This window comes from Cyanistes caeruleus, chromosome 3 (genome assembly GCF_971803275.1).
Source record: "Cyanistes caeruleus chromosome 3, bCyaCae1.hap1.1, whole genome shotgun sequence".
In the NCBI taxonomy this organism is placed as follows: domain Eukaryota; kingdom Metazoa; phylum Chordata; class Aves; order Passeriformes; family Paridae; genus Cyanistes; species Cyanistes caeruleus.
Genome location: NC_141703.1, coordinates 38142107 through 38170076, shown reverse-complemented (window position 1 = coordinate 38170076; position 27970 = coordinate 38142107). Strand labels below are relative to the sequence as shown.

Genomic DNA, 27970 nt, shown 5'->3' with positions numbered 1-27970 from the left:
GTAAATATGAGATTCTTTTAAGTGCCCATCTCCCTTCTGATACTCTGGTGTAACCTAACATGAATTGGATAAAGGTTGAAAATTTAAAATATAGGTATGTCTTTTCTTGGGAAAATTTGAATTTGAAAGTTCATTAGGTCAGATTGTGTTTGTTATTTCACTTTATAAGACAGGGAGGTGGTAGTCAAGAAGAAGAAATTCAAGGAAGAGTAAATAAATGAGTCAATGAAAAACAGTCTCCTGAGAATACAAATTGACATGAGAATGAGTAGAGCATCAATACTTGAAAAATATGAATGTGTGGCCCAGCTGTGTATCTGTAACTGTAGCCCAGACTACATCTTAGACATATCCATCTTCCTTTTTCTTCTACTTGTACTTCAGAACATTATATTCAAAACAGTTAACATCCATCCATCCATTGTTTGTAGTTTAGATGTTCCATGTACCAACTAACAAAAGCTGAGATTCTGAGAGACCTAGAATGCAATGGATACTAAATAAAGATGCTAATACTAGGCAGGAGAGAAGGACCTTGTTCAATACTCAGCATGCAGTTTGTACACACAGCAACTCTGCAAAAAGAAATAAACATGATTTCAAAGGGACTTTACAGACTGGAGGTTGTCAGCTTGAATACATTCCATAGAAATCTGGTCTGGCCTTATTAATAATAGGAAGAATGTATTCACATTAAGGACAATAATGATGTGGTATATTTTCCTCCTATTCATAGAGTGAGAGATGTCTCATAGAAAGATCATAGGAATTTTCTGAATAGAGAAAGAAAGCTGAAACCAGGATGATATATAAAATTTTCAGCCTTTTCTTTGCCTTTTTAAAAACTGAAAAGCTTCTTAACTGTTGTGTGTGTTTGTTTGTTTGTTTTTAAATATATATTGAGGAATTGCTACCTAATAAAATGAGGGGGGAAAAAAAGAAGCTTTTCTGAAAACCTTCAGTGTCTTGATTTACTTGTTACTGTTCAGTCACTTGCAGATATTATACAGATTTATTTAATGAATGAGCTGGAATGATTCAGAACTGTGTGCAGTCATAAGAGCAGCAGGAAGATTGACTTTGTTGTCAATTTTTGAATATATCACTGTATTGCTGTCAGAGTTTTTAGCACTCAGGGACTGATCAAAATATCAGCATCTACTAAGGAATACAGAGCTACAAGTAAACAAGGTGAATGCATTCTGTAGTTAAGGGTGAGCACAAGAGTTTCAAACCTAATTAGATTAAAGCAAACCTGTGGTATCTACAACTAATGTTTAAAACTGAAAAAGTCATACTTGAACTCTCTCTTTCCTGGATGTTATTGCCTTTGCAGCTGCTGCTGCCCAGGATGGTAGGATAAGAAATACATACAGAGGATAAGAAAGTACAGACAGTTACAAAGGAGCTTGGGGGAAGATATTGCCATTTGACATTGGGTTAAGGACTGGTACATTGTTCTTCATTACACAGACATAACTGTAAATGAGGAAAACTTAGGAATAAAAGGAGGGACTCATATGACTTGCTTGATGTGACTAAAACTCAAGTTAAAGTATAGTTTTATTTTTCCATCTACTCATCAAAAATTTTAGCATTAGTTATTTTTATCCATTCCTTTTCCATTATGTTTTAGAAAAGCCTAATTTAGCCTTAGCTGGCCATCCAAGTATACATTCCTAAAATAGATTGTGCAAAAACAAATCCATTTGCACATAAGCAGTGTGAACAATGTCTTCTAGTCCTGCTGTTTCATCCTGTTTCAGAAATAGAAAAAGATGCCTAAGTGTTGATTTTGGTTTATTGTGGTAGTCAGGCATTATCTGCAATTAAATCAAAGACTTAATAGAGGAATTTTAGTGAGACAGGTTTTTTAATTGCTTATATGAAATAAATTTACTTGTTGCACAAAGTGTACATGCATTAAGTGTGTCTGAAAAATATCCTTATTTTTTCTCACACTTATTTGTAAATTGATTTGGGATGAATCCAAGAGTGATTAATTAGATTAGGGAAAATAATCCATCTCTCTTAAAACATTCATCAAACAGAGATGATACAAAATTTTCTTGTCTTGTTCTGTCTACCTAATAGGTAGAGACAGGAAACCACTTTGTCCTGAGTAGCATGGAGAAATTATAGGAAATCCTGTTTTCGTGTAAAGGGTTTTGCTGTGACTGAATGTAATTCTGTGTTTATTTAATAAAATAGAAAGGAGAGGAATTGACAGCCCTGATGTGAGGTTTTAGCATCAGGGACAGCTCCCTTCAGGAGCTTCGTATGGATTGAGGTGACTGTTATTTCACAGTATGTCATATTGACAACTGGATGCCTTCTTTTAATACCTGAAGTGCTATTCAGAATGTTACTAGATTATTGTCTCTCAGAAGTGTTCTTGACATTAAAGTGATTATCTTCATTTAAAGAGATAATGGCTTTCATGACTTGACACAGAAAGGAAACACGCTTCCATAAGAAAATTTGTATGTTCACACATTTCATTAGTTCCTTTGCTCTGGCTTTAGCAAAGAAATTATGGTTTGAAAGTACGTAATCCTCTCATAAGTATCTTTCTGGGTCAGGGACCATAAATCTAATTCATGATCTGTCAGCAGGTACACATGAAAGCAAAAGAAGGAATTGTGGGATCACAGATTGTTTTGTGTCAGAAAAAACCTTAAAAATCACCTATTTCCAACCACTGCCATGGGCAGGGACACCTTTCACTAGACTGGGTTGCTCAAATCCCCATCCAGGCTTCCCTTGAATATTTCCAGGCTTGGGGCATCCACAGCTTCTCTAGGCTGTGGTTTCTAGGCTAGGTTCTCTAGATTGTTCCAGAGCCTCACTATCCCCACAGTAAAGAATTTATTCCTAACAATCTAATCTTAATCTAAATCTATCCTCTAAACAAGGGAAAGCCTGTAAATATTTTCAAAGGAAACAAATAACTAATGTAAGGAAAAGTTATTTTGTGAAATTCATAAAAAGGCTTGTATTCTGGGAAGTAATCTGATGACTCCTAGAATGATTGCTTCCTCCCATTTTCTCCTGGTGAACTAATAAACTAGTATGTTTTGTAAATTAGTCCTAAAATGCAAGTATGGTTAGAAAGATATAAAGTCTCTGTTACTATGGTTATCAAGAAGAACCTGGATAGAGAAGTGGACATTGGAGCACTGGTCCTCTATCCAGTGAATGAGGACTGTGTGAAAATTGTGAAAGATCTAACCTGCTGTCCGAGATCATGAAAATAGATATTTGATTTTGTGCAAGGAATATTGTTTTGCTGATTCTCAGGCTTTTCTCAGGAATATTTTGTATTGCCAGAATCTCAATGCTTCTTGCAAAGGGCACAAAGAAGGACAATTATATTTTTTTTTCTTACTTTTTCTTGAGAAAACCTCAAGAAAAAAATGCATATGTTTGCATTTATATAGAGGAAATATACATGCAGAGAGTAGTCCCAGACATTCAAAAACCACATCCAACTGTCCTATTGGAATGAGAATATTACATCCAATGTTTCAATATTTTATTATTTATATACAACTGTTTAGTAGGAGGCACTGGTTTGAGGCTTGGGATTGGTATGTCATTGCTTGTCTCTAGTGGATCATGTTGATTGATATTGATATATATCTTAGAGAATATGCTGCAACCATGCTAGAAAAATTTTTGCCAGTCCCATTACTGAATGAAGCCCCAACTTTCCCAAAGTTCATCCAATTAAGAGTTTTTTATACCTCATTGGGATGGAGTTTAATCTTGAATTGTATTCATTGTAAAGGTCATGGGCAGTGTAATTGTGGAAGATGTGACTGTAAAGAAGGATGGACCGGGAAAAAGTGTGAACATCCACATTTGTGTCCAATGTCAGTTGAAGAAAGTTCTAAGAAATGCCAAGGAAATTCTAATTTACCTTGCTCTGGAAGAGGTAAGCACATTTCTGGAAGAATTTTCATGCCCTTTAAATGTACTTCCATTAAAAGAATTTTTAAAGATGTCCAGCATTACTAGTACTGAAAAATGTGTACTTTCTTTGCTTACTGTGCATGAATCACTCCTGCATAACTTGTGGGTTAGGAGAAGAATAAAATCACCTATTTTTCCTGCTTTGTGTTTTATTTCACATGTCTTAACGTTTATTTTGAAGGTTTCCAAGGGTGCTTTGAAAATTGCTGTTGTTAAGTCTTTACTAAAGATACATTAAAAATATGAATTTATTCTGTGCATTTTTTGACAAAAGCAGCATGAGATTTTCAGCCTGTGTAAAATGTTGTGGAACCATTGTGATAAGGACTGTGTGGATTTACTCTGGCTATGAAACAACCCATTAAGCATAGGACTGACTTCTGTAAGATGCAGCTGTGCTTCAGCACAGTTTGCTAGTTGGCCACTGGCTTTTCATTTGAAGGCATTTCTTTGTGACACTGTAGCCTTTTCAAAAACTTTGACTAAAAATATATACGCAGTCATACATACACTTAAAATGTACATTGCAAGCAATTTTTCTCAGAAGGAAAAGGGACCTGCTAATTTTCCTCTCTCACTGTGTGAAATGTGGTTTTCAGTAGAGAGAAGAGAGAAAAGTAAATACAAGACAGAATATTGCAAAAACTGGTAATTGAAGTTGTTATGAATTCTGCCCATTTAAGTATTTTCTGGGAAAGGCCTAAAGCTTCTCTTGAATTACTGTGTTTGACCCTTAATGTCAGTTCATTTGTGATTTATTCTTTCACTAATACTATCTAACATAGTCAAAAATTGTAGGCTGTCCACCCAAGTTATCTCTGTGATAATTGTACTATTTTCCCCCTGTAATTGTGTAGCAGCTCATTTACTTCCTAAATATAGCATTTGGAGAATCTTAAAAGAACTGTGTATTAACAGACAGTTGCTTGCTCTTATCTTAATTAAACTGCAGTTGTCCAGTTAGTTTTCTCTCTCTTTTCCCACAAAAATTTTGCAACAGAATTTTTTGCTACAAGGTAGTTAGGATATGGGCATCTGTAGAGAATTAACTGCATTTTATTTTTCATGCTTGCAAGCATGACAACTAAAAGAAAGGAGCATTGATTATTGGTTTACTTTTTTATTTTTTTAATACTGGATCTATTTTTTTCCTGTCCTTATGAATACTGAATGTCTCTCTCTCTCTTTTTTCATCTGCTTCACTAAAAGTTGTGTATCTTGAGAGCTTGAAGTCAGTTCTATGATTTAATTCCATTGTTCTCTATGAAAGTCAGATGACAGAGTAAGAATGAAAACCATAAAAACTATTTTAATTTCAATAAATATATTATAAATACATATGAGTCTTTAAAATTAGTTATAATAGTTAGTTATAATAAGAAAAGTAAATGTAAATATTTTAACATTAATGACAATAATTCTACCTTTTTGGCTTTCTGAAAATACACTTAATGATGCTGGCAGTGTTCTCCTGTTGAGATCCTGGCAGTGAAATAGGTAATTTTCAGGTGAAATAATTCGACTGAGTGATCTGTTGGTCAAAATTTTCAAAAGAAGTATCTATGGGGAAAAAAGGCTTAATTGACAGTGGCTTTCACTGAACTTTGACCTCCAAACAAGAAGAGATCACTAAGGTGTTCAAGGAGTGCAAAAGGCACATATGTGGATTTAGGACAAAGTGTGATAGACAGCTGCTGTAATGAAGTAACAAGAGATTCTGCATTCCAGGCTTGAAAAAAAATTCCCTATGAAAACTTCCATTTAAAAATGGAAAGCAGTGTCTTGTTTTATTTCTATGAACAATTTTGTGTAAGATATTGGGAAGATATTTCAGTCTACTCACCTCTGTTTTACTGGACAGTGTATTTTTTTTCCCCTGGACTTCTTGGATTTTTGCCATGCATTGTGTTTCATTAAAGAATGTTTTCTGTTCATTTGTACCTTTTTTTTTTTAGATTTAGATGCTTTTTTTGTTTATAGCAATGGAAACTAAGAGAATTGGCACATCCCACATAGATTTTGATAATCCCAGATTCCCTTAACTATTAGTCATGTAATCTCAGCAAGAGAAAGAAGATATAGGGAAAAAAAAAAAACAGTGAAAAAAGTGGTTTTTTTGTAACCTTAAATGTATCAGGGGTATATAAAAGTTGCATTAAAAATTTTAGAGAATTAAAAACAGGTTAAAAAGAGCAAAATTAGATAATCATTATCCATAAAGTGTTATAAATTATAATTTCTCAGTCTATATTTTACTCTTCTGAAGGTAGATGATATGGTGAACTTTGTTTTTAGACTGTAATTCCCTTGATTTTCCCCACTCATTGGAATAAGAAGCTGTTTCATGGGTGCTGCTCAGCATGTGGGGAGAGCTGAGAGGCTGCCAAAAAAAATGTTACACCGTGGTCTTATATTTCTTAGCTGCTCCAGGAGGTGAAGGAGAGAGAAGGCTTCATATTGACATGCTGAGTAGTAAAGGGAAATGTCTACATGCTGAAATGGTGTTATAAAGACAGAGCAATTATAAATTCTCTCAGTTACATCAATCAGGCTGTTTATACCGTCAGTAGTTCCTGCTATATATAAGGTGAGAGAAGATAGCAAGAAAAAATTAGGAATAAAAACACATGAGGTACTTTCCCAAAATTACTTTCCCTACAAAAGTCTTTTGAGGATGATGAGTGATTCTAGGCATCTTCATTCATATAAAGTGAAGAATTCCTTCTACACTTTGATTCCCAAGAGTGCTGCTTTTTTTTTTAGCTTGCTGCATGACTTTTAACTGTAGATGTAATACTTTCATTTTTTTCATAGTGAAAATCTGTTACTTTTAAGAACACACTGTACAGTAAGACCAGTGTCAGAGATAAAGGAAAAGACATAGCAAAAAATCGTTTTGGTTTGAAGTAAAGAGTTACTGTATTTTTGTCAGGATTGAGAGAAAAGACAAACCACTATTCTCTTTAAAATGCACATCACTCACTTGAGTTTCCCCTTCAGTTACAAAGCAGATTTAAAAATAGTTTTAATAAAAAAGCCTTCAGGAAGATAATTGAAAATAAAAAGAGTAGGTTTTGAGAATAATAGATGAGAGGGGTTTTTAAAAATAATCTTGTTTTCCTCACCCTTGGTGAATGCAGCCATTCCATGGCAGATTTCCAAAGCCAGATAAATGAAAAATCTTCTTACTGGTATTATCTTTTAGTATTTAAATATATTTTCTATAATTGCTTTTATTTATTTGCCACCTGGAGAAAATGAAGCTATTCCTTTATTGGTGAAATTCTTGCTTACACTTGTACTCTAGCATTGGCTAACTGAAAGATGAAGGGATTTTGTGATTCTGTACTTGAGAAGTTTTCTGTTGTTTTTGAAAAGGCCCTTAAGCCCCATTTTCAAAATACTAAATCATTAGTTCAAAAATTGTATGGCATATTGTATTGTATGAAAGTTTACTGACAGCAGTAGCTTTGCTGCTTCTTCTCTAAAACTATTAGATTTTGATCGACCTAATGGAACAGCAGCAGCGTTCAGTGCATTCTTAAATATTCCTTCTGGTGAACTAAGACATGGGATCAATCCCTCTTGTTCTGTAATGCTATTGCCAGCCTGGCAAGATACCATCTCCTGAAGCCTGAAAGCAAAGGTCAGTGATGACTCCAAAGAGCAGGGCTTGCTGCAAAGACTTAATCCTTTTCTGGAGCATCTTGTGTGTCCTATTGCATGATACACTGTTTATGCTGCTCTGAAACATCTCATTGCATACAAATTCTTGTATCAACTGCTGTAGATTCCAGTGATACAACATGGAGAACATACACAGAAGGAAAGAGAAGCACACATGAGAGAATTGTATCTGTGTAGTGACAAGAGTGGATGGAACCTAGATAAAAATAATTTGCTAAATACCTGCCTAAAACCAGCAACTAAGCAACTGTCTTCTGACCTTCATGAAGTCTTACATGACTGATGGAAAATGTGACATAAAATAATCAGCTTGTAAAAAATTTTGGGCTGGGTCACTATCTACTATGTCTTCATATAAACCTTTGAATGACATCATTCAGTACATGTTTAAGATTTTTAAATTTATACAAACTGTAATGTGGTAATCATGATATTTTCATCTCTACAAAAGATAAGCCCCTGCAGTTGGGTGTGATGCCTTAAAATGGTAGAAGGACTGGTGGAGGCATGTGTCACATCATGAGAACCAGTTCTGTTCTCTTACCACTGGAACCTCATTGAGTGTAGTTTTATAACCTTACAGTTCTGGTCCTTTTGTTCTAAGTGCAGTTATTAAGGACTTTGGGGTCTCTCTATAGAATGATATTGCCAAAACTGTTAAACAAAAAAATTTCCTATATCTAGTACATGCTTATAGAAAAGCATTGCTTCTAAAGCCTATGGCTTGTTGCCTTAAGGGGAGTAAGTAAGGGGAGATGATGGTAGAAGTTACTACTTGAATAATTCACTGCACTTTCTACATGACAGGATGGGGTCAAAGCAGAAAAGTGTAAACAATCCTGAGGTAAAATCTAGGTTACTACCCCCGCTACTAGCTCTTTACTGCAGCCCCTTATTATGCAAATTGTGCTGTTTAATTGAAGTGTAAATTACTCTAATGTACATCATCTCTGAATTTGGCATGCTGTTTTCATTCATTTTGCATGACCCCTGCATTCTGAAGGAGGTCTTAATTAAAGCACTATAGTCGACAGCCTGGCAGCAAGTAGCATTATTAGCTGGTGTAACAAGAACAGAACACAAATTCAAATCATGTGTCACATCTCTGGCTTTCATCTCATCAACTTTGAGATCGAGCTCCTTTCTACATCTGTGTGCTTCAAGCAGAGAAGCTTGCTATGCTATTACTTTAATACTGGATGAGCTGGCATAACAGTATTTGTTATACAATTTGGAATACTCTTACATGCTGGACTGACACGCTGCATTCCACTTGTTGTTTGTTGAAGTCTAAGGAAAAATAAATAAATAAATAGTTGCATCCCACTCTAGATTTGTGTATCAATAGTTTAGATCACTGACTTTAAACGGCTTCTCTGATTCAGGCTCGGCTTGAGCCTTTTTCTCTAAATTGAAGCAGGATCCTCTGGAACCTGTTTTTGTTAAGAAAGCTTCCAAATTTAAAATTTTAATTTTTCTGAGGGTTTTCTGAAATCAGAAAGTGTTCAGGAGCTCAGCACTTCAGTTTTTCTCTGTAGAGAAAGGTACTTATTTGTGACCCATCTACAGCACTTCTTACTGTTGTTTTTACCTTATACTGTTGTATTTTTGGGAGACATCAAGTAGGGACAGAGGAACTAAGGGAAGAACATTTCATTTCTTCAGTGAACACTTACTTGCAGTGTTTATAACTCAGTAGTAAAAAAACATTTCATAAAGTACTTTGTTTCTGCATAAGTGCTCTCTTAATCTGTCCTGGTAGAAGTAGGGTGTGTTGGAAGATGTCTGTTTCTGAGATGTAGATGATATTCTAAGAGTGAGGTAATTCTGTAACAGGATTTTTTACTGCTCTGCATTTTCTCACTTGTTTTCATGGTGAGAATTCTGAGAAGCAGTAAAGAATTGAGGAAAAATAATATATCTGGTTTAGGGTGATACTTAGGAATGTATGCTATGGAATAAAAGGCCAGTATAAGAAAGGAATCTTTAAACCATGGTATCAGTGGGTGGTAGAATAACAACCATGGATGCCACCTCACCAATGAGAATAATTTGACATGCTCTTTTTCAATATAGCATGTTTTCATTAAAATATGTTTCATTTTATTCTCACCAGTATGAAAGGCAGTAAAAGACAAAAAAATCTGATGTCTAAATGAATATGCCAGAGGCTGGATTAATTATTTACATAAGATATATCTGATTATTCATGTGTGTTATATTAATATGTAATTAATTATTATGAGCATGGTAGCTGTCTGCTACAGACCACCTGATCAAGAAAGGATGTAAAAGAAGCTTTACAGTCTTAGAGCTGAAGGAAGCCTCAAGGCTGGAGGCCTTGCTAATCACAGCCAGCTAACATGATTTTGCTTCTAATGATCCATATGCCTATTGGAGTGTATTTGGAGGCACTGGTTTAAGTAAGGTTAATCTGAAGGGTAAGAATGTTAGTGTACAAAAGGCACAAATCTATAAAATAACAGACTTACTGCTCAGGGAAGAATGTGTTTTTCTGATGGCTATAAGCACTGACCACATGAAAGATACCTCATTTTTTCAGTCAGTGCTTCTGAAATGCTACCACCACCTCTGGACACATTACAGACTTCTTGTTTGTGTGTGATGTTGTCTTCCTCATTCTTGTTCTCTTGATTGTAATTCTCTTTCTGGCAAAGACTTTCATTTGTGAAAGATGTCTGTGAAAGACCTTGAAGACCAGGACTGCCTTCTTTCTGACAGCTAGCTATCTTCTGTACATAGTGTCTTCCATATCCCAGTCTTGATTAATCTTCTTTACCTTTATCTACCCATTTCAATTGGTGTGACTCCCATTTGCTCTTCTAAAAGTCAGTATTAAGTGATTGTTAGAGTATCTTTTGACATAGTTGGCCTTCTTTTCAGGCACCCCTGTTTTTTCAAATTGTTTGAACTTGATTTCTTTAGCAGAGCAGGTAACATACAGAATGCAAATTGTGGAGGGAAAAAGGTCATATTTACCTATTGTTTATATAATATAGAAGTCTCAATATTGAAATTATTATCCAGAAAAACAGTATGTGAGAAATAATAGTTTTGCCTAATACTGTGTGTGAGTTTGGGTTAAATATTCAGTGTTTGTTCTAGTTGTATTCCAGTGAGATTTATAACTGTAGATGATGACTATATTTTAGAAGAATTCACCTATACATTAATATATATTCCCCTATATATTAATATTTTTCATAGATCACTGTCTTAAATTAGCAAGCCAAATTATGCTTTATACAACTGAAAGAACATGGTTAGTATTCAAAATGTTCAGGCATAAGTGGATTCTTGCAAGTGCTATACTTTGCTACAGGCTGGCAATTTTAGAATGTTTTCCAGTAGTGGATTGCTGTAATTATCATAATTGCTATTACCTAATCAAGGACTGGACTGACACTCATTCATGCTAGACTTCCTCTAAGTCTTTTTTCTGGTCTGCCTCTTTCATTTGATTAGATAATGAGCTGCACATAGACCCACAACACATCAAGGCCTCTGATGGATGGTATGTGCTTGTAGAGCCTAGAAAACAAATATATTGTTGTCAGTGCTGGACAGAGAAACTGCACGCTCTTAAGCAGTAAATCCTGACAGTCAGAGATTTGAAGTTTCTTTAGTTTTTGCTGAAGGATGGCTAACATACATTAAATATACTTGCTTTTGATATAATAAACTAATTTGTAAGGAGATAGAATGTAAGTGATGCATTCCAGTCTGTCCAGAAGATATAGCCAATTAAAATTAATAATAATTTTTAAAGTAGCTTAGATTTTTGCTGCTCCAAATTGTCATCCTATTTTGGTTCACTTCAGAAAGTGATGTCTGACCAAAAGTGAGGATTTATGAACGTCTTGAGTTCTTGCAGAGATTTGGGAATAATTCACACTGACGAAAAAATTATTCATTGCAATGTGCAAGGGTAATTGTAAGAAGGAATGCTTTTGCAATGCATACAACATGAGACACAGATGCAAGTTAATTTTGCATTTGTGGAACAACACAGCTATTTAAAATGAAAGTACCTTTAAGTACCTTCTCTCTTGACTTTGGTACATCAAGTATTCTTAATTTAATCACAGTAACAGGAGATATTCCAAAATTGTTGGAATTTTGTTGGAAAAAAGAAGCCATTGAGATATGTGCAAGTGTTTATGTAAGAGCTGATTAGATTTCACAGCTTGTTTACTAGAACAGATATCTCCTGTAAAGTCACGAAGTTGTATGGTGCAGCAAAAACTGAGATTAATGTCTCTATTGTCCGAAATATTTACTCATCACCATAAGAAATGTATGTATATTGAAACATTAGTGCATGAGTCAGCTTGCATTTGGAAATGCAGAACTGACTTGTGTGTGCACAACAGAGTCAAGTCATCATGTTAAATAGGTGCTAGCTGTTGTAAACACAGAAGAATGTTCTGGATGAGGTTCATCCTGAATTTATCTAGACATAAAAATATACTTCAGCCTTTGGTTTTGGTGGAATGATAGTATTTCTAAATCAGAATTGATTTGCCCATTTCTTCTATGTTTCTGTGCTACTATAAGATGAATTGTCATAATTCATGCTTCATACTACTGTCCTTAAAAGAATTACTATCAGGCTAACCTTTAGATGCCTGCATTTGGGTTCTACAAATCATAGCAATTTACAAAATTATTTACCCCAAATATAATGTCTTACTACAGTATAAATAAAGGTACTAGAAGTCTGATGGAGCAAGGAACCTCTGCTGTTGATACACAGATAAGAGACCTTTTCCTGAATACTTGTCATTTGTAGAGTGTTTTGAGCTGCCTTGGCAGTGACATCTATCCCAATAAGTTAAACAGTTCTGTGGGTCACCCTGAGGCATGGAAACCTGCTTGTCTAAAATGGGATTGATAGAACAGCCACCGTGCCACTTTTGCCCTGTGCCAGCTAGTATTGTCTCCAAACAATTCCTGATAATAGTTCAGGAATCTGTGTGGGTTAGTTACTGGTCCCAGTGGGTGGTCTGGATGAAGCTGCCTTCATGGAAGACACTCGGATAACACAGATGCCATTTCTTCCATCTCAGTTCGCTTCAGTGCCAGGGAACTGTCCCAATCCCATTTAATTCACCAAGAAACAAACATTTATCAAACACTGAACTGTGGTTATTCTCATGAAGACTGAATTTCTCTCTGCACTGAGGTTAGTGTGATATCTAGGGAGCCTTCAGGAAAAGGTGAAAGAGTTTCCAGCACACGATGTCAAAGACCCACTGCTTACTCTGAACCTGTTACTTGCTCTGTGCCTTCTTCAAGGCAGCAACTTGTGTAAAATAGGTGGATCAGTTCTGACCCAAAATTGATTTTGTATAGTGTGACAGATGATTAATATATTCCAGGCTGATTGAGGAATTTGGTTTTTTTCTTATTTTGTGCTTATGAAAATTTTTACTTAGAAATATCTGAAAGATCCTGAAAATTCAAATAAAACCAATTTTTAAACTTAAAACTGTTAAGAACTGCAGGTACTCGGATTTTTGGTGAATACCATGATGTGTTTTTCTAGGATTTGCTTTTTGGAAAGGAAGCCTGAACTTGATAAATTATTTTAGAGGTCCAACTTTCTGTTGTAAAAATAGCACAGCATCCTTTATTCTTTACTGGATTTAATCCTGACCAGGTTATAACCTAATCAATGATTACTTGCTTATCTGTTTCATAATTTCTTGTTTGAGGAGTTCCTTATTTTTCTGCAAGTATTTTGGTGTGCTGTACTTATGTTACAAAATGAGTTCTTCCACTCCCATGGTAACTGCGTATCTGTAATGTATTTGAAGCACATAGGGACAAAAATTAAAAATGTCTTTAAATTCTGTTAGGAAGAAAGACAATAAAATGATAAGCCAACTTTATATTTCTGGTAGCCAAAAATAGATTTGTATGTTTATATCAATAGCTATGTTCTGCTTTATTAAATTCTGAAGTGCTGTTTGCCAACTTTGCATGAAGCCAACAGGTACATTAGAGATACAGGTATTCCTAAGAGTCAGAACACTATAAAGGTAATTTATTAAGTAATTTAATCTCATTTTCAAAATATGTAAGCTTGTCTATCAAGAACAAAATCTATCTTTCTTTCAACAAACTTTTAGAAGTTAATACATTTAGAAAATGCTGAATTCAAATCAACATGACCTTGATATTTAAGCTGAACTTCTATTGTATTACTTTCAGAGGTTGCTTTTGTGTGATCAATATATGATTTATAAGGAAAAACCCCAATGTCTTGCAGAAGCATTTTCTTTTCTGATAAAACTAAAAAGTAAATTCGGTAAGTTGGTATTAAGTAAGAATATATGTAAAAAGAAGTTCTTTAGAATTTTAGAAGTCCATCAAACACGTATTTTAAAACTCAGAAACATTTTTTTTGTGGATAGTGATTTAAAGTATTTTGTTCCCTGTGGTTTTATAAGCAATTGCATCCTTGCTTTGCATAGAAAAACTGAAATGACAGCATTGGCCCCTTGAGAGAGAAATGTTGGAATAGTTTCCCTACTTTTACATGCTTTTAGAGATATTTGTGTGTTGTGAGACCTGAGTAGAGACTGGACTAAACATTTTAAATGGAAACAAGGAGCACAGAGAGAAGTGCACTTGAGGGAAACATTGACTTTTGATCTCTCATTGAGAGTTTTTGCAGTTATCAGTGAATAGTGGGAAACAGAGTTAGCAAATAAAAGCCTAAATACTTCCTAAAATATTTGTTAGTTATAAGTCTAAGTATTTATATGAAATCTTGGGCAATAACTCTAAGGTAAACTTGTTTTCTGCAATTTATGTCTGGAGAAGACTTTTGCAAAGTCGAGGGACTTTGAGTTCAAAGTCAAGAAAAGTCATGCTGAAAGCTCATCTCCATACTGAGAAATTGCCAATAAAATCTTTGTCCCAGAGTTTGTGGTTCTCTTTCTGAGACAGGGTTTCACAAAGAGGAACTAGAAATTGCCATAATACATTATGTCATTTTGTTTCCTGAATGCCACTAATGTACTTATTTTACAGGAACTGCTGAAGTTTTTCTAAGTAATAGGCCTGTGGGTTCAAATGTTCTGCCCTTTCCTTGCCACCTTCATTTGTCCAGTGCTCAGAATACTTTCAGGAGACAGCTTTGTCAGTTCTGTCAGTTCTGAAAATTATTTTATGGCATACTTGAAGTCAGATATTTGTCCATGTCTTTGTTCTTTTTAGTTTGTCATCTTAATCACACTTCATAAAGCCAATAAAGGAAGACGTAACCCCAAAAAATAAGTGCTTCTGATTAAATCATACTTTCAGTAAAATTTACCATTACCTCAGCTCTCCAGTTCTAAAATTTAAAGCATAGTGTTGGGTAAAACCAAGCAAAACAACTGTCTTACATTATACAGCTTTTCAGAAAGATGGATAAATACCAGATTCAAGAAGCTGCTGTTTCATAAACATAAAAATCCTGGCTCAATCTGGTCCCTCTGAGACATAGAAGCAGAGAGGGGCAGGAAAATCAGATAATAAACATTGCTGTTATTATTTGAGCCTTTGGATTTTTTGTTGTTGTTGTTGTTTTGGATTTTTTTTTGATTGTATGTTTGTTTGTTGGTTTGTGGGGTTTGTTTTCTCTCATGGGTCATAGTTGTGCTTTTAAAGTAAGAGTATCTGAAGACATGCTGCTCCTAATTTTTTATAAAGTGCAATATGTGCGCCCTTTCGTTCTCCTATGTCCTATAATAAATAATTAGTATCTACTTTAGTGATTATAAATCAGTCATTGCCTAATTACATGTTTTAAAATGACAGCACTTTAACAATGAACACTTTTGGAAATTTGTAGGACAAAGTATTGAACATGAAACTATGTTTCTGGTGGGGTCCCTTTATCAGTTTACTCAAGAATCTTTTACCAGCATTTTCTGCCTCATTGATGCAGGCCAGCATAGGAACTGTGTGCTTGGAGTTAATTTGTTAATAACAACCCTTTGATTATTTCTTCTCAATGTGAGAGTTGTCCATTTAGTAACTATGCTAGTACTGTGTATGTTTATAAAGCTGTGGAACCACACTCACAAAAAATCTTTCTTTCTAAGTGGATTGTGAACCCAGTCTGTTATTCCCTACTAGGGACTTGTTTCCAAACATAAGGCAGTGATTAAGAATAGGCATTGAAGAGAAACCTGGAACATAACACCTTCTTTCAAATTTAGAGATTTCTTTTTAAGGAAATGACCTTAGGACTTGTTTGCAATGTGTGAAAGTGGCAAGCTACCCCACCTAGCAACTTACAAACAGTGCTACTTATTGTTATTGCCGGTAGATGGCATTCTTTATATTAACTAAATAACTATCAGTTTGAAAGTTTTTTGTCAGGCTTTTTTGCTGTTGTTGTTCTGTTGTTTTGTTGGTTTTTTTTTTTGCAGGGAGGGAGGATGGATGATAGACATTTTCTTTTCAGGATATTCATGGAAATCATACATGCCTGCTATTTTGAAATGTGTGTTAGAATTCCTTACTTTAATTCAGGAAAGAGGTCTTATTGTTTGGTTTTTTTCTTTCCAAAATGAAAGTAATTATGGAATAATGTAATGATGCAATTTAACAGTAATTTTTACTTTTATTTTGGTGAGGAAGAGGAAAGGGTTTTCCTTTTCCTCTTTTGAAAGCTAGAGTATTTAATGGAGAGTTTAGAGTTAAATATTATTGCTGCTTTCATTCTAGAAAACTTCTTTAAAGAATTTTTTTTCTCCCTTACTGCTTACTGTCTGCAACACCTACAGACTATGAACACAACAATTTCTTCTGTGTTAGATCTGTGGCAGAACTGAGAGAATAACTCAGTGACTCAAGACCAGGTTTAGTTTATAGCTCTTCAAAGGGTTGGTGGTTTTTTTTTTTTCCTATTTGAATGCTTAACCCAAAGCCCAGTAAAATTAACAAGGAAATGCATATTGGCATCACAAATTTTGTGACTGTTCCAATGCATACTGAAATGAGGGCTGCTCTCAAAGAAAGGTATGTTGATGGAATCTAACCAGAAGATTTTTCATGCATTAATCATATTGGAATCCATGACCTTTGCAATGAAAAATGAACAACTGATGTGTAGAAGATATTTCAAGATCCATTAAAATTCAAAATGTATTGCATATTCTAATGCATAATCCAGATATTGATCATTGTGACTTTTGGCCGTGCTGAATGTTTATATCACATACACCAACAAGTAAATAGGAGACATTTTGGACTAAAATTGCAATTTTCCCAGTTGGGATACTGGAATAGAGTGCACTTGTTTCAGTTTACTATCACATGTGGACAGATTCCATCACTTTATGCCTGAAAAAGTGATCTGTACCCAGATGTGAGCTAGAGGTGAGTGTGAGCAGCAGCCTCTCAGATTTTGGCAAATGAGCCTTCTCTGGCTGGAGGAAGTACTGCCAAATGCAGAACACTTTCCAAATTTTTCATATTTATTTCCAATAAATATGTATCTATGAAATAATGAATTCATACCAGCGATGGCTTAGTTTCTAAACCTAGCCTTTGAATAGCAGTGACTTTCAGGCCTTAATAATGTACAGCTGTGTCAAACCAAAGAAATAAGTTGTAAGACCCTCTGTGTCACCAGGTCAACTGACCTGGAGAGGCTTACACCCTTTAACTCTGAAGAAAAAAATTAGATTTTTACCTAACTGCACATTTGTGCTTACTGGGAGAAAAATCTATTATTCCCAGGACAATCAGAAGTCCTCTGAGTTGTGACTGGGTGGCAGGGGAGATTCTTGTCATGACCCTCTAGTTAGAGGAACAAGTTGAGAGCCAGGGAACAAGAAAGATATTTTTACTATGTTTATGATTATGAACAAAATGCCCATGGAAAAAATACTCAGGTCATCAGTAATGCTCTGCTATCCAGAGGTTATTCCATTTTCCCAGTCTTCATTGTAAAAGACCTTCAGAAACTACGCTTTCTTAGAGAAAATACTACCTCAACACATAAGGAATCACATTAGTTTTATGTAGAAAAGTATTTATTCCCACTGTGCAAAGGTTCAGATTTTTATGCAGACCATTCACTGGAGCATAGCTGAAGAGTAGCTCAAAGTGTCTCTCACCCTTTAAAGTTTCATATAAGCTTTGAATGAACTCTGAAGATAAAGGGATTTAGTATAAACCAGAAATACCACAAATAAATGCAGACTTTTCTATGTATGTAATGACATACTAGAATTCTGTTTCCTGCCTATCTGTTGAATTAGAGATGCAATTTAATATTTGTCAATTAAATTTCATTGAATCTCCTAATCCATGCCTTTGCCAAAAAAGCACAGACTACTAATCTGCTTTATCGTTACTGGGCTGGTATTTAACTTGAGTTGGCATGCAAATGTTATGAATTCTGGATCTTCTCATTCAAGTTTTTACCTCTAGTAACATTTTTTTGAGCTTGTGCCCAGATGAGTAATAGCTTTGTTTTATTAGTTTCAGCATGTTTTAATACTTAAAAGCTGTTACCATAAGCAAGAAATATGCTGATCTTTTTCCCTTCTTTTTGATGTAGAAAGAACTGGATATCTAATCTGTACAGACTGAACTTCATTTTTGTGAAACTTTTTGTTTCACATCGCAGATTCCGAGATAATTTTGATACCTCTGTTTGACCTTAGCTGATCCCTTAGCAACTGGAATGTGATGCATCATTGATTATCACATAATACAGATATTTGCAAGAAGTAATCCACTTAGAGGCCTCTTGTCCTGTATATATGAAACAGTCAATTTCTTTATTGGCTTCCTACACTTACTAGTCATAGGTGGCTGATTTTTGACTGGAGATATCACCATGATCTTATGTTCAAGAAAGTATTTGTCCAGTTTTTGTGAGGATAGAGAGGAATAGTAATTGAATAATAAAGATACAATCATAACTTTATAAGAATGTTCACAGTAATAACACAGAAGTAAAAGCAAAAATGGTAACAGTGAGTAGAGGTAAATCGTAAGAGGTGTAAATATGGCTCTATCATTTCCTAAGCCTGAAGAGTTCTTTGCTGGCAATGTCAACTAACTAAGATGCAGGGGAAAAAAAGCTCCAAAAGGACAGAAGGAAGGGCATTACAAATATAAATACAAATGTATTAACTAACAATGACACATGTTTTTCAAAGGTCTGAAATTAAATGTGTTATGATGAACAGCTGCACCTAAATCAAAGCAAGTTGTGCAAAAATCTGTCACCTGTAGAATTATCTCACACACCAAACTTCGGACATTAATTACAGTTCAACTCTTCATCTCAGTGAGTATATTTACAGTAGGTCACAAGAATTTCAGAGAAACCCTCTCATTCCATCCCTGATGTTTAGTATTGTCAAGATTCTGAGTGTCTTGAAGAGATCATCAGTCTTCTGGGCAGGAAGCTTGAACATCAGTAAATTTGCAAGTTGTATCAGTTTCTATTGAGATCAGATAGATCATTTATCAGATGACAAACTTTCACTAATGACCTAATAAGCAGGCACTCTGTAGAAGGAAAAGTGATCTACAAGGATTCATTCTCCTATTCAGAAGTTTTTCTTGCTTCTATGCTTAATGTGTAAATACTTAAGGCTATTTTCACTACAGCAAACAGTTATGAAACTTGACATGATGTGTTTGGGTTAGCTAGATCTAGCTGCAATGCAAATAGGACATGCAAACAACCAGTGGTAAGTAATATCTTAAATAAGATCTGAGGCTCCTTTAGGTGTGAACCATAACTCACACTAAGTAAATGACCTTATAAATAGTGCTGACTGATGTGGAATTGCATATGGACTGTCATTTTGTCACATAACATGTATCTGTATTTCTGAAGAGCTTTTTCTGAGATGCTAAATGTGGTTCTTTCTCAATGGGAATGACTCATATCATCACAAATTTGATACTGTGACTTTTTCAGGTATTATTCCATCTTGTCCATCTAGCTTGGTGTTAGAGTCTTCAGAGTGTTACACATTGAACAGAATCAGCAAGGTGACATAATCTCTTCTAGATTAATTTAAAAGGGATGTGGAGCAATGGATCATTTAGATAATGGAGTGCTGTAATGATTTATGCTACTTAAAATCCTGTAAATTAGAAATGTCTCTCCTCAGAGAGGGGTGACTTCTTGACAGCTATCTTTTATGAGCTAGAAAAAGGCTATATCACCGGTTTTCTTTGGGCATTAACATATCTAGATTTCCAGTGGTGGAGCATTTAGTCATATTTAGGGTGGATGAATGTAGGCATCATATTTTGAAATGTAAACCTTAATTTTCATTTACCTTGCTTGTGCATCTATAAAAATTCATATCTGTGAACAGATGAGTGGAATTTACTTACGCAGACATTCACAGAATCTCAATATTGCTGCACTTTTATTATTTTAAATTTAGGGCAAAGCTTGGTTCAGAAAACCAACAGAATTTTTCACTCTTCTTGCAGAGCCAAGTAAATAAGCCAGTCAGGGACCTGATTACAATCTTAACATGACATAACTTTATGTCAATAAGGATTGTGTGGTGCTAAGGGCAATGCACTTTGCATTATATTACAGAGAATGCATTACAGTTTCTAAACTCTTTTGTCAGAACCCTAAATGTGTTGTGTTCTATATTTTTTGAGTAGTTTTTGATCAATTTTCATATTAATCATGTATTGTAGAGTATGATTTGCTTAATAATGGCATAAATGTTTCAGTGTAAGGCACTATCATCAATAACAAAAAGTCACGTAACTGATGTATGATGTAAATCTTCACTCAGCTTTTTAAAACTCCTTTGGAGACAGTGGGGGCTGAATATAGAAACATTTATGACAAGCTGAAGTGTTCCTGCTGTATCTGAATATCTATATGCAGCTCAGTAGTAAAGCAGAAAAAAAAATAGGAAAAACTCAAAATACTGTAAAACAGATTTTGAAATTGAAGAAATTTAAATGCAAAAATATTGGGAAAGTATCCATTCTCTTTTTCTCCTGTGCTGGGTGTAGGTGTCAGAGTGGTGGTGGGGATACAGCTCCAGCCAACCTTCCACAGACGCAGACACAGGGGTGGTGCCACTGGGAAAGTGTGTTTAAGAAAGGTTGGGAAATGATGGACAGGGAAGAGGGAAGCTATGAGTGAGGAACAGCAGTGTGAACACTGTGGAAGGAGAAGGAGAAGGAGAAGGAGAAGGAGAAGGAGAAGGAGAAGGAGAAGGAGAAGGAGAAGGAGAAGGAGAAGGAGAAGGAGAAGGAGAAGGAGAAGGAGAAGGAGAAGGAGAAGGAGAAGGAGAAGGAGAAGGAGAAGGAGAAGGAGAAGGAGAAGGAGAAGGAGAAGGAGAAGGAGAAGGAGAAGGAGAAGGAGAAGGAGAAGGAGAAGCTTCATGGCAGAGCACACATCCACTGAAGTCCGTGGAGGGCCCACACTGGAGCAGGGGAGAAATGTGACTAGGAGGGAGGCAGAGATGACCTGACCAGAACTTCCACTGCCCTTTTTTCCCCTGTGCCTCTTCTGGCAGGGAAGGAGAAGTCTCCTGAGTGCAGTAGTGAAGCTGAACATGGGAAGGGGATAAGATATGTTCAGTTTTAATGGCTGCTTTTTGTTTCCAAGTACTGAAATTAGTAATTAAATATATATTTATTATTACCAGATATTAAATATTCATTACTAGCAGTTAAATATTTATATTATTTTTAGAATTAAAATTCATTTTCTCCAAGTTGGGTCTATTTTTCCCACTGAATTTAACTTTGGAAAAACAATTGACAGTTCAGATATTTGGATTCCATACAGACACATACTGAGGTCATTAGTTTCTGTTTTATTTATGAATGAAACCGTATTTTCAAGAAAAGTCTATGACTCTCATTTGGAAGGTGAAACTAACACTTTCTCTGACTGCATTTTGATTTTTAAAAGGCTTTTCTTACTATAACCATTTGCAATCCAATTAACCAACAAGTCATTGAAACTGTCTCCTTTACTCCATACAACAGTTAAAAAATAAATAAGCATTGATTGTTGTGCAGGCCCACTAGGAAAGAGAAGAAAAGGTTCCTTGTTCTTACAAAATCAATGCTGTTTTAATTGATTCATTTGTCGAACGATAGTTATCATTAATCAAGATGAAATCAAGGCTAAAAATCATTGTGTGAAGTTTTGTGTATTGGTGGTGATTACTGTTGTGGACTAAGACAGAATAATGACTACTAATACTTTTTCTGAATGATACAGGTAGGTAAAAGCACAAACTGTCATTATTTTCATGGAATTTCATTACAGCTGTGTTCTGCGTGGTCTTGGTGTCACATTAAAAGAAATATCTGGGTATTTCAAATAAGCAATCCAAAATTATCATTAAGGAGGTGTACTTTCATTGCACTGTATATTCACTGCACTGTATTTGTTTCTGAGTACCAGTATGTTTGAAATAAGGTCAAGTAGTACCAAAGTCGGAATTGCTTTACAATTAGTGCTAAGTAGCAAAGAGGATAGGAAAGAATAGTAGATAAAAATTAGGCAAACATTTCTAACAATAATAAAAGATGATGCTATACTAAGCATCATTAAGTGATGTGATTAGTGGAACCTGTTGTCCATTTCAAGAGGCCCCAGATAGTGGTGATTCTAACTGGGCCTGTAGCAAAGTTTGCTGTCCAGTCTTTACCCTTGCAATGTGTGCAATGCTGTGAATTTCACAAAGAAATACACCACAGGATAGTTTTGTGGTTTGCAGGTAGCTTCAAGGTAACCTCTTGCTTCAGACCGAGATAGCTCAGATCTCTTTTAATATTTAATTTCAAGGACACCACATTAGTGTTAAGGAAGGGTAAAATACTGCAATTTTGTGAGTCTTTTAAATGGCACTGTTTGTGTGCAAGTAGGTGCATAATGGCAGGCTAATGATTCTATTCTGTCTATATGTTCAATAAACCAAACTGAGGTTTATATTTAGACTCTGCATTTAGTCACCTGTTTAATTTCAATTACACAGTCATCATTTGTATTCTCTTAGTGCCTCTGCTCTCCACTGGGGAGTTACAGCAGTATTTCTTTAAGCACTGTGAGCCCTGTGTGGCAACAAGTGATGACTTCTGTCTGAAGAGGTTTCCTGTTTAAGGAGGGATTGTTCTGTTCCACTGTCAATAATTAAGGGCACATGGGAACAAAAGGGAACATTCCCTTCTCAGGATTCATGTACCTGAGATTTTTAACTGTTCTCTTGTCTTCTATGTTACAATGTCACTTTCTCTGCTCTGAGGTTTGACAAAACTATATGTTTTATTGTGAGGCCTGATATTCCCCTGTAAGAAATACATTGTCAGATACTTAAAAACAGCATGATGGAATATTTTGAACTTTTAATCTGAAATACTGAGTAACATCTGCTTTCACTGCCCATAATGGGGTTCAAGAACCTTCATAATTGCCTACCATCTTAATGGATCCATGAGGAGTAATTACTGTAATTAATATTTCAAAACAACACAGATTAATTAGATTGCACCATACATTTATTGCTAGATTCATATTTACTCTGTTAGGATTTTTTCTCACTGCTTCTTATTTAGTGTGATTCAGGTTTGTATTTGGTGTCATGGACACTTTTGACAAAGAAATATTGGGCAGTTCTAGTAATGAAGACAGATAATGAAGACAGTCATGGATGGTAAATTTCAACATGGTTATTTACTTGATTTTTTAGTTCACACCTTATAGCTTCTGTCAGTTGATTTAAAGAGGGCTTTGGGATCACATAAGGAACAGCAAAAATTTCAAAACAAAATGAAACCTCTTGAGGAACTATTTTTAAGTGCTATTTGATAGCAACTAAAAGAATTATCTTCATTTTATGAGTGCAAAGTGCAAATGCATCAATGGCAATGATGTTTTCAATTTAACCTACAACATCAGTGTATGCAAAATCATGGAAGATTACATATTCATAGCTGCATTAAAAACACTGTCCATAATGATGATTGTGTTTCCATTCTTAGGAGTCAGTGAGGAGTATCTACACCTCTTTCAGAGTTTTGACCTTCATATGAAGGTGTTGAAATGATCTTTCTGATTTTTAGTTGAATTCCTTCGGGAGAGATGGAGAAAATTTTGAGGATGTAACAAGGCAAGGAGTGATTACCACCCCCCCCCCTTTTTTTTTTCCCTCTTTCATTTTACATTCCTGGAAGCTTACTGCTTTGACACCTGGAAAGAAATGGGCTTCTCTGTACATTCAGCCAAGCATGACTGGTAATAATTCATGAATTAAATATGCCCTTTTCTCATCTGATTTTTTATAATTGTTATACCTGCTTTTGGATCTATAGGCAATCTTGAAGGGCTCCTGCTCTTCTGTGAGGGATGCATGGTAGGGAGCTGAGTTTTGTAACACAGAGTTCATCATAGCAAACTGAATTATTATGAATCTTCCAGATCTCTTCATGGATAGTGAAGGGATACAGAATCAGATATACTATGTTTATTCTAAATCAGAATCTCTGTGTGTTTTGGCAGTTGTTTATTCAAACAACTGACTTAACAAATACTCCATGAGAGGTGGTACCTCAGCTTCCAATTTATAAACAGGGTAACACAAAAATTTTTCAGTGTCTTCTGTAAATATAAATAGATGATGCCTTTCATCAATATATATTGTGAGGTTACAGTCAAACTGCTTTGTGTTAACTTGAATTCCTTCTGTAGGAAGGAAAAGAGAAAAAAAGGGTGCAAAACATATGCATGTATGCCTTAGTCAAGTGGCTGGGTGCAGAAATATCTGAGCCTATTTACTTAGACTTTTTATTCCTATTGAAACTATCTATTTTTCCCTGTGAAATCTACATTTGTCTTCTCAACTATTTCAGACACATCCTGCAGATACAGCTAATTAAGAGCCAACCACTAGTTGGAGTTTCCCTCAGTGCTTTCCACTGATTTGTTTTTGTTTATGATGTGCTTTGTTTGCTTCATTTCAGTGATACATTTGTGAAGTCTTATTTAGCCTTTAGAGCATCAAGTTACTGGAGCATCAGTGCACACAGCATGAAAAGAAATGAGTCATTCACCCATTCCCAATCTTTTGTTTCCTCAGCTGATTGAAGGGTTCAATAAATTACTGTGGTTCATAATGACTATAAAAGTTAAACACTATTTTTATCTATTCAGCTGTGTTTTAAATACAGCATTGGGATCTATCATTCTGTCATGGGGAGAGGCTCTAGAAGCATTTGACAACTTATAATCTTTCCTCCTTCACATATTCATGAGACAGAAAGATTATGCATGCAAGCAATAACTTTACACATTAATTATTGAGTCAGATATCAGGAAGACCATAACTTCATGAAAGACAATGCACAGAAATACTTCGATTTGAAGAAAAGATGAAGCTCAAGGGCAAAGATCCCAAGGTTTAATAACAACAGATAATTTCCTGTCCTTCCTCCTCTATGCTTTATCTAAGTCTTGGGCCAGAATATCTACATTATGAAAAGTCCCTAGGGAAGAGCAGAAGTGAGCAGCAGGAGATACAGCTGTTCACTGGGTTCCTTAATGGGCTTGGGCAATGCCTGACTGGCGCTGATTACAGATGGTGTAATGAGATCCTACTCTCACTAAAAACAGTTGTGTTTCTTAGCATGCTGCAAGGAGTCAGCAGGGACATGACACTATCACTTTCTGTATTCCTTTCTTCCTGGAAAGAAGATGAAGCCTTGGCCAGTTCATGCAGCCAGAGACATGGGTTTCTGCTACATCCTTCTGCCCTCTATATTTACTTATTATTTTTATTCTCATTGGCTAAATGAATCAATGCACCTGTCTCAGTATATTAAACAGTGATAATGTATTTTCCTAATTCGTTCCTGACTGTTGGTGACTCATACTACTAATTTCAAGTAATTCAACTGGATGTATTGTGGAAGCCCCTGCACTCATTCTTAGACTATTACTGTTTTTTGATGCTAGCGTTTATCCTGATGTTATACAGGAATAATTCACTGAAATTATTTGTTCAAAAGAGAGAGAGCAAAGAACACTTCTAATGCCATTTTATCTATACACTACAACACAGAAACAATGCTTGGTAGGAGTTAACCCATGTTCCTGAGTAGTCTTTCACAGATTAAGACATGGAGGTATATTGAGAAATCTTTTTCATTCAAGTGACATTTGAATTTGGCATTTCTCACAGCCCTTTTTATTCCAATAACATGGGCAGGATATGAAATAAATTTAGTGCAGAATGAAAAATGTCTTTAACCTGCAGACTCTCATGATAATCTCTATAGATTAGAGCCCTTTGCTTTAAAATGATAAATACTCTGTTTCTAATGATTTTAGGTTTTTCTATATATTGCTTATGATGAGAACAAAACAGTTACAGTTATCTATATACTTGTATGTAAGTTAAAAACACAGTAGCAATGACACTTTGGCACAATTTGTGTGTGTTCAGCTATATATCCTGTTATACAAATCTCAGATAAGATCTGAATTGTGTTGTTTGGAATTGCTAAGCTTTTTTATTTCAGAGGCTTTATTCTACTGTCATGCTTCTCTTGCCAGAAATTGTACTTGTGTCTCCTAGAATACACTGGGGGTTTTTTGGGGGGTTTTTTGGGTTTGGTGTTTTTTTTGTTTGTTTGTTTTTTGTTTTTTGGAGTTTTTTTTTTATTTGAGATATGGATTGGTATGCTTTGAACTCCACAGCATTCTGCTGGAAAAACTGGCTGTCCATGACTTGGATGGGTGCACTCTTCACTGGGTGAAGAACTGGCTGAAGGGCCCAGAGTGTGCTGGTGAGTGGAGTTACATCCAGCTGGTAACTGGTCACCAGTGCTGTTTCCCAAGGCTTAGTACTGGGACCAGTTACTCCAGTTTAATATTGATTAAATGGAGGAGCTGGGTGAAGGGGCCGAGTGCACCCTCAGTCTGTTTCCTGCTGACACCGAGTTGAGCAGGAGTGCTGTTCTGCTGGGGGCTGGAAGACTGCAGAGAGATCTGGACTGACTGGATTGATGGGCCAAGGCTAAAGGTGTGGAGGTCAACAATGCAAAGTGATGGGTCCTGTCCTTGGGTCAAAACAATCCCATGCAGTGCTACAGGCTTGGGCAGGAGTGGCTTGAGAACTGCTCAGCAGAAACAATTGACATCCAGCTGGCCATGAGCCAGCAGTGTGCTCAGGTGGCCAAGGACATCAGTGGCATGTTGATCTGTATCAAGAGCAGTGTGGTCAGCAGAACCAGGGCAGTGGTCATTCCCTTGTACTTGGCAATAGGTGAGGTCACGCCACAAGAAATGTGTCCAGTTCTGGGCCTCTCCCTTCAAAAAAGTAAGGTGCTGGAATGTGTCCACAGAAGGGCAGTGGAGCTGGGGAAGGGTCCAGAAAACATGTACTGTGAGGAGCAGCTGAGGGAAGAGATGTTCAGAGAAGGTAAATATTCATGCTCAGAGAGGACCTCATTGCTCTTTACAGCTACCTGAAAGGAGGTTGTGCTGAGGTGGAGTTCAGTCTCTTCTACCATCTCTCAGATGAAAGGACAAAAGGAAATTGTCTTAGGTTGTACCAGAGGAGGATTAGATAATGAAAAAAACACTGCAAAGTTGTTAGGCATTGGAATTAGTTGATGATGGAGGTTATGGAGTCACTGCTCAAGAGGTGCTGGAATGTGGCACCTAGAATAGTCTAGGGTGGATTATGGTTGTACTAAGTTGACAGTAGGACGGATGAAGGTCTCTTCCAGCCTTGATGATTTTGTGATTCTCTGAACTTGTCTTGAGATCCTACAGTAGCTCTTGTGCTAGAGCGTAGACAAACCATCAGGTATTAATTACAGTCAGCACTACTAGCTGACTCAAAATGAGAACACTGACTATCTTTTTATGCAAGCTATTTTATTCTTTGATTAAAGAAAAAAGAAAGTGAAAAATAAGTTGAAATATCTTCATAGAATGTTTAGAAAGATTAATGCTGTCATAGCTTCATTCTTGCTTATTCCTGATGTGAGGTCTTACAAACTTTCATCTTCCCTGGGAAATACATTTATAATAAATGTGGACCCCAATTTTGATAGTATATGAGTATTTCTTTCTAGATGGGTGCCATTTCTAACTCTGAGTTTTTTTTCTGAGGATCCTTCACACAGTGGGGCAAGAAAAGTAAATTACTTGAAATGCAAGTCTCACTGTTTTAAAGGTAGCTGGCAAAAGCAACACTCTAAAGAATTAATTTCTGTGTTACTTAGAAGTAAGTAAAATCTGCTGCTATATTGA

At 35.7% G+C, this 27970-nt stretch overlaps 1 protein-coding gene across 1 annotated transcript in view; it reads left to right on the top strand.

The window, feature by feature from the left end:
• ITGBL1 (integrin subunit beta like 1) overlaps positions 1 to 27970 on the top strand; it is a 124398-nt gene that overhangs the window by 64402 nt on the left and 32026 nt on the right. The window contains exon 7 of the mRNA XM_023947216.2: positions 3791 to 3937. Coding sequence (XP_023802984.2) covers positions 3791 to 3937 — 147 coding nt within the window. The remainder of the gene's footprint in view (positions 1 to 3790; positions 3938 to 27970) is intronic.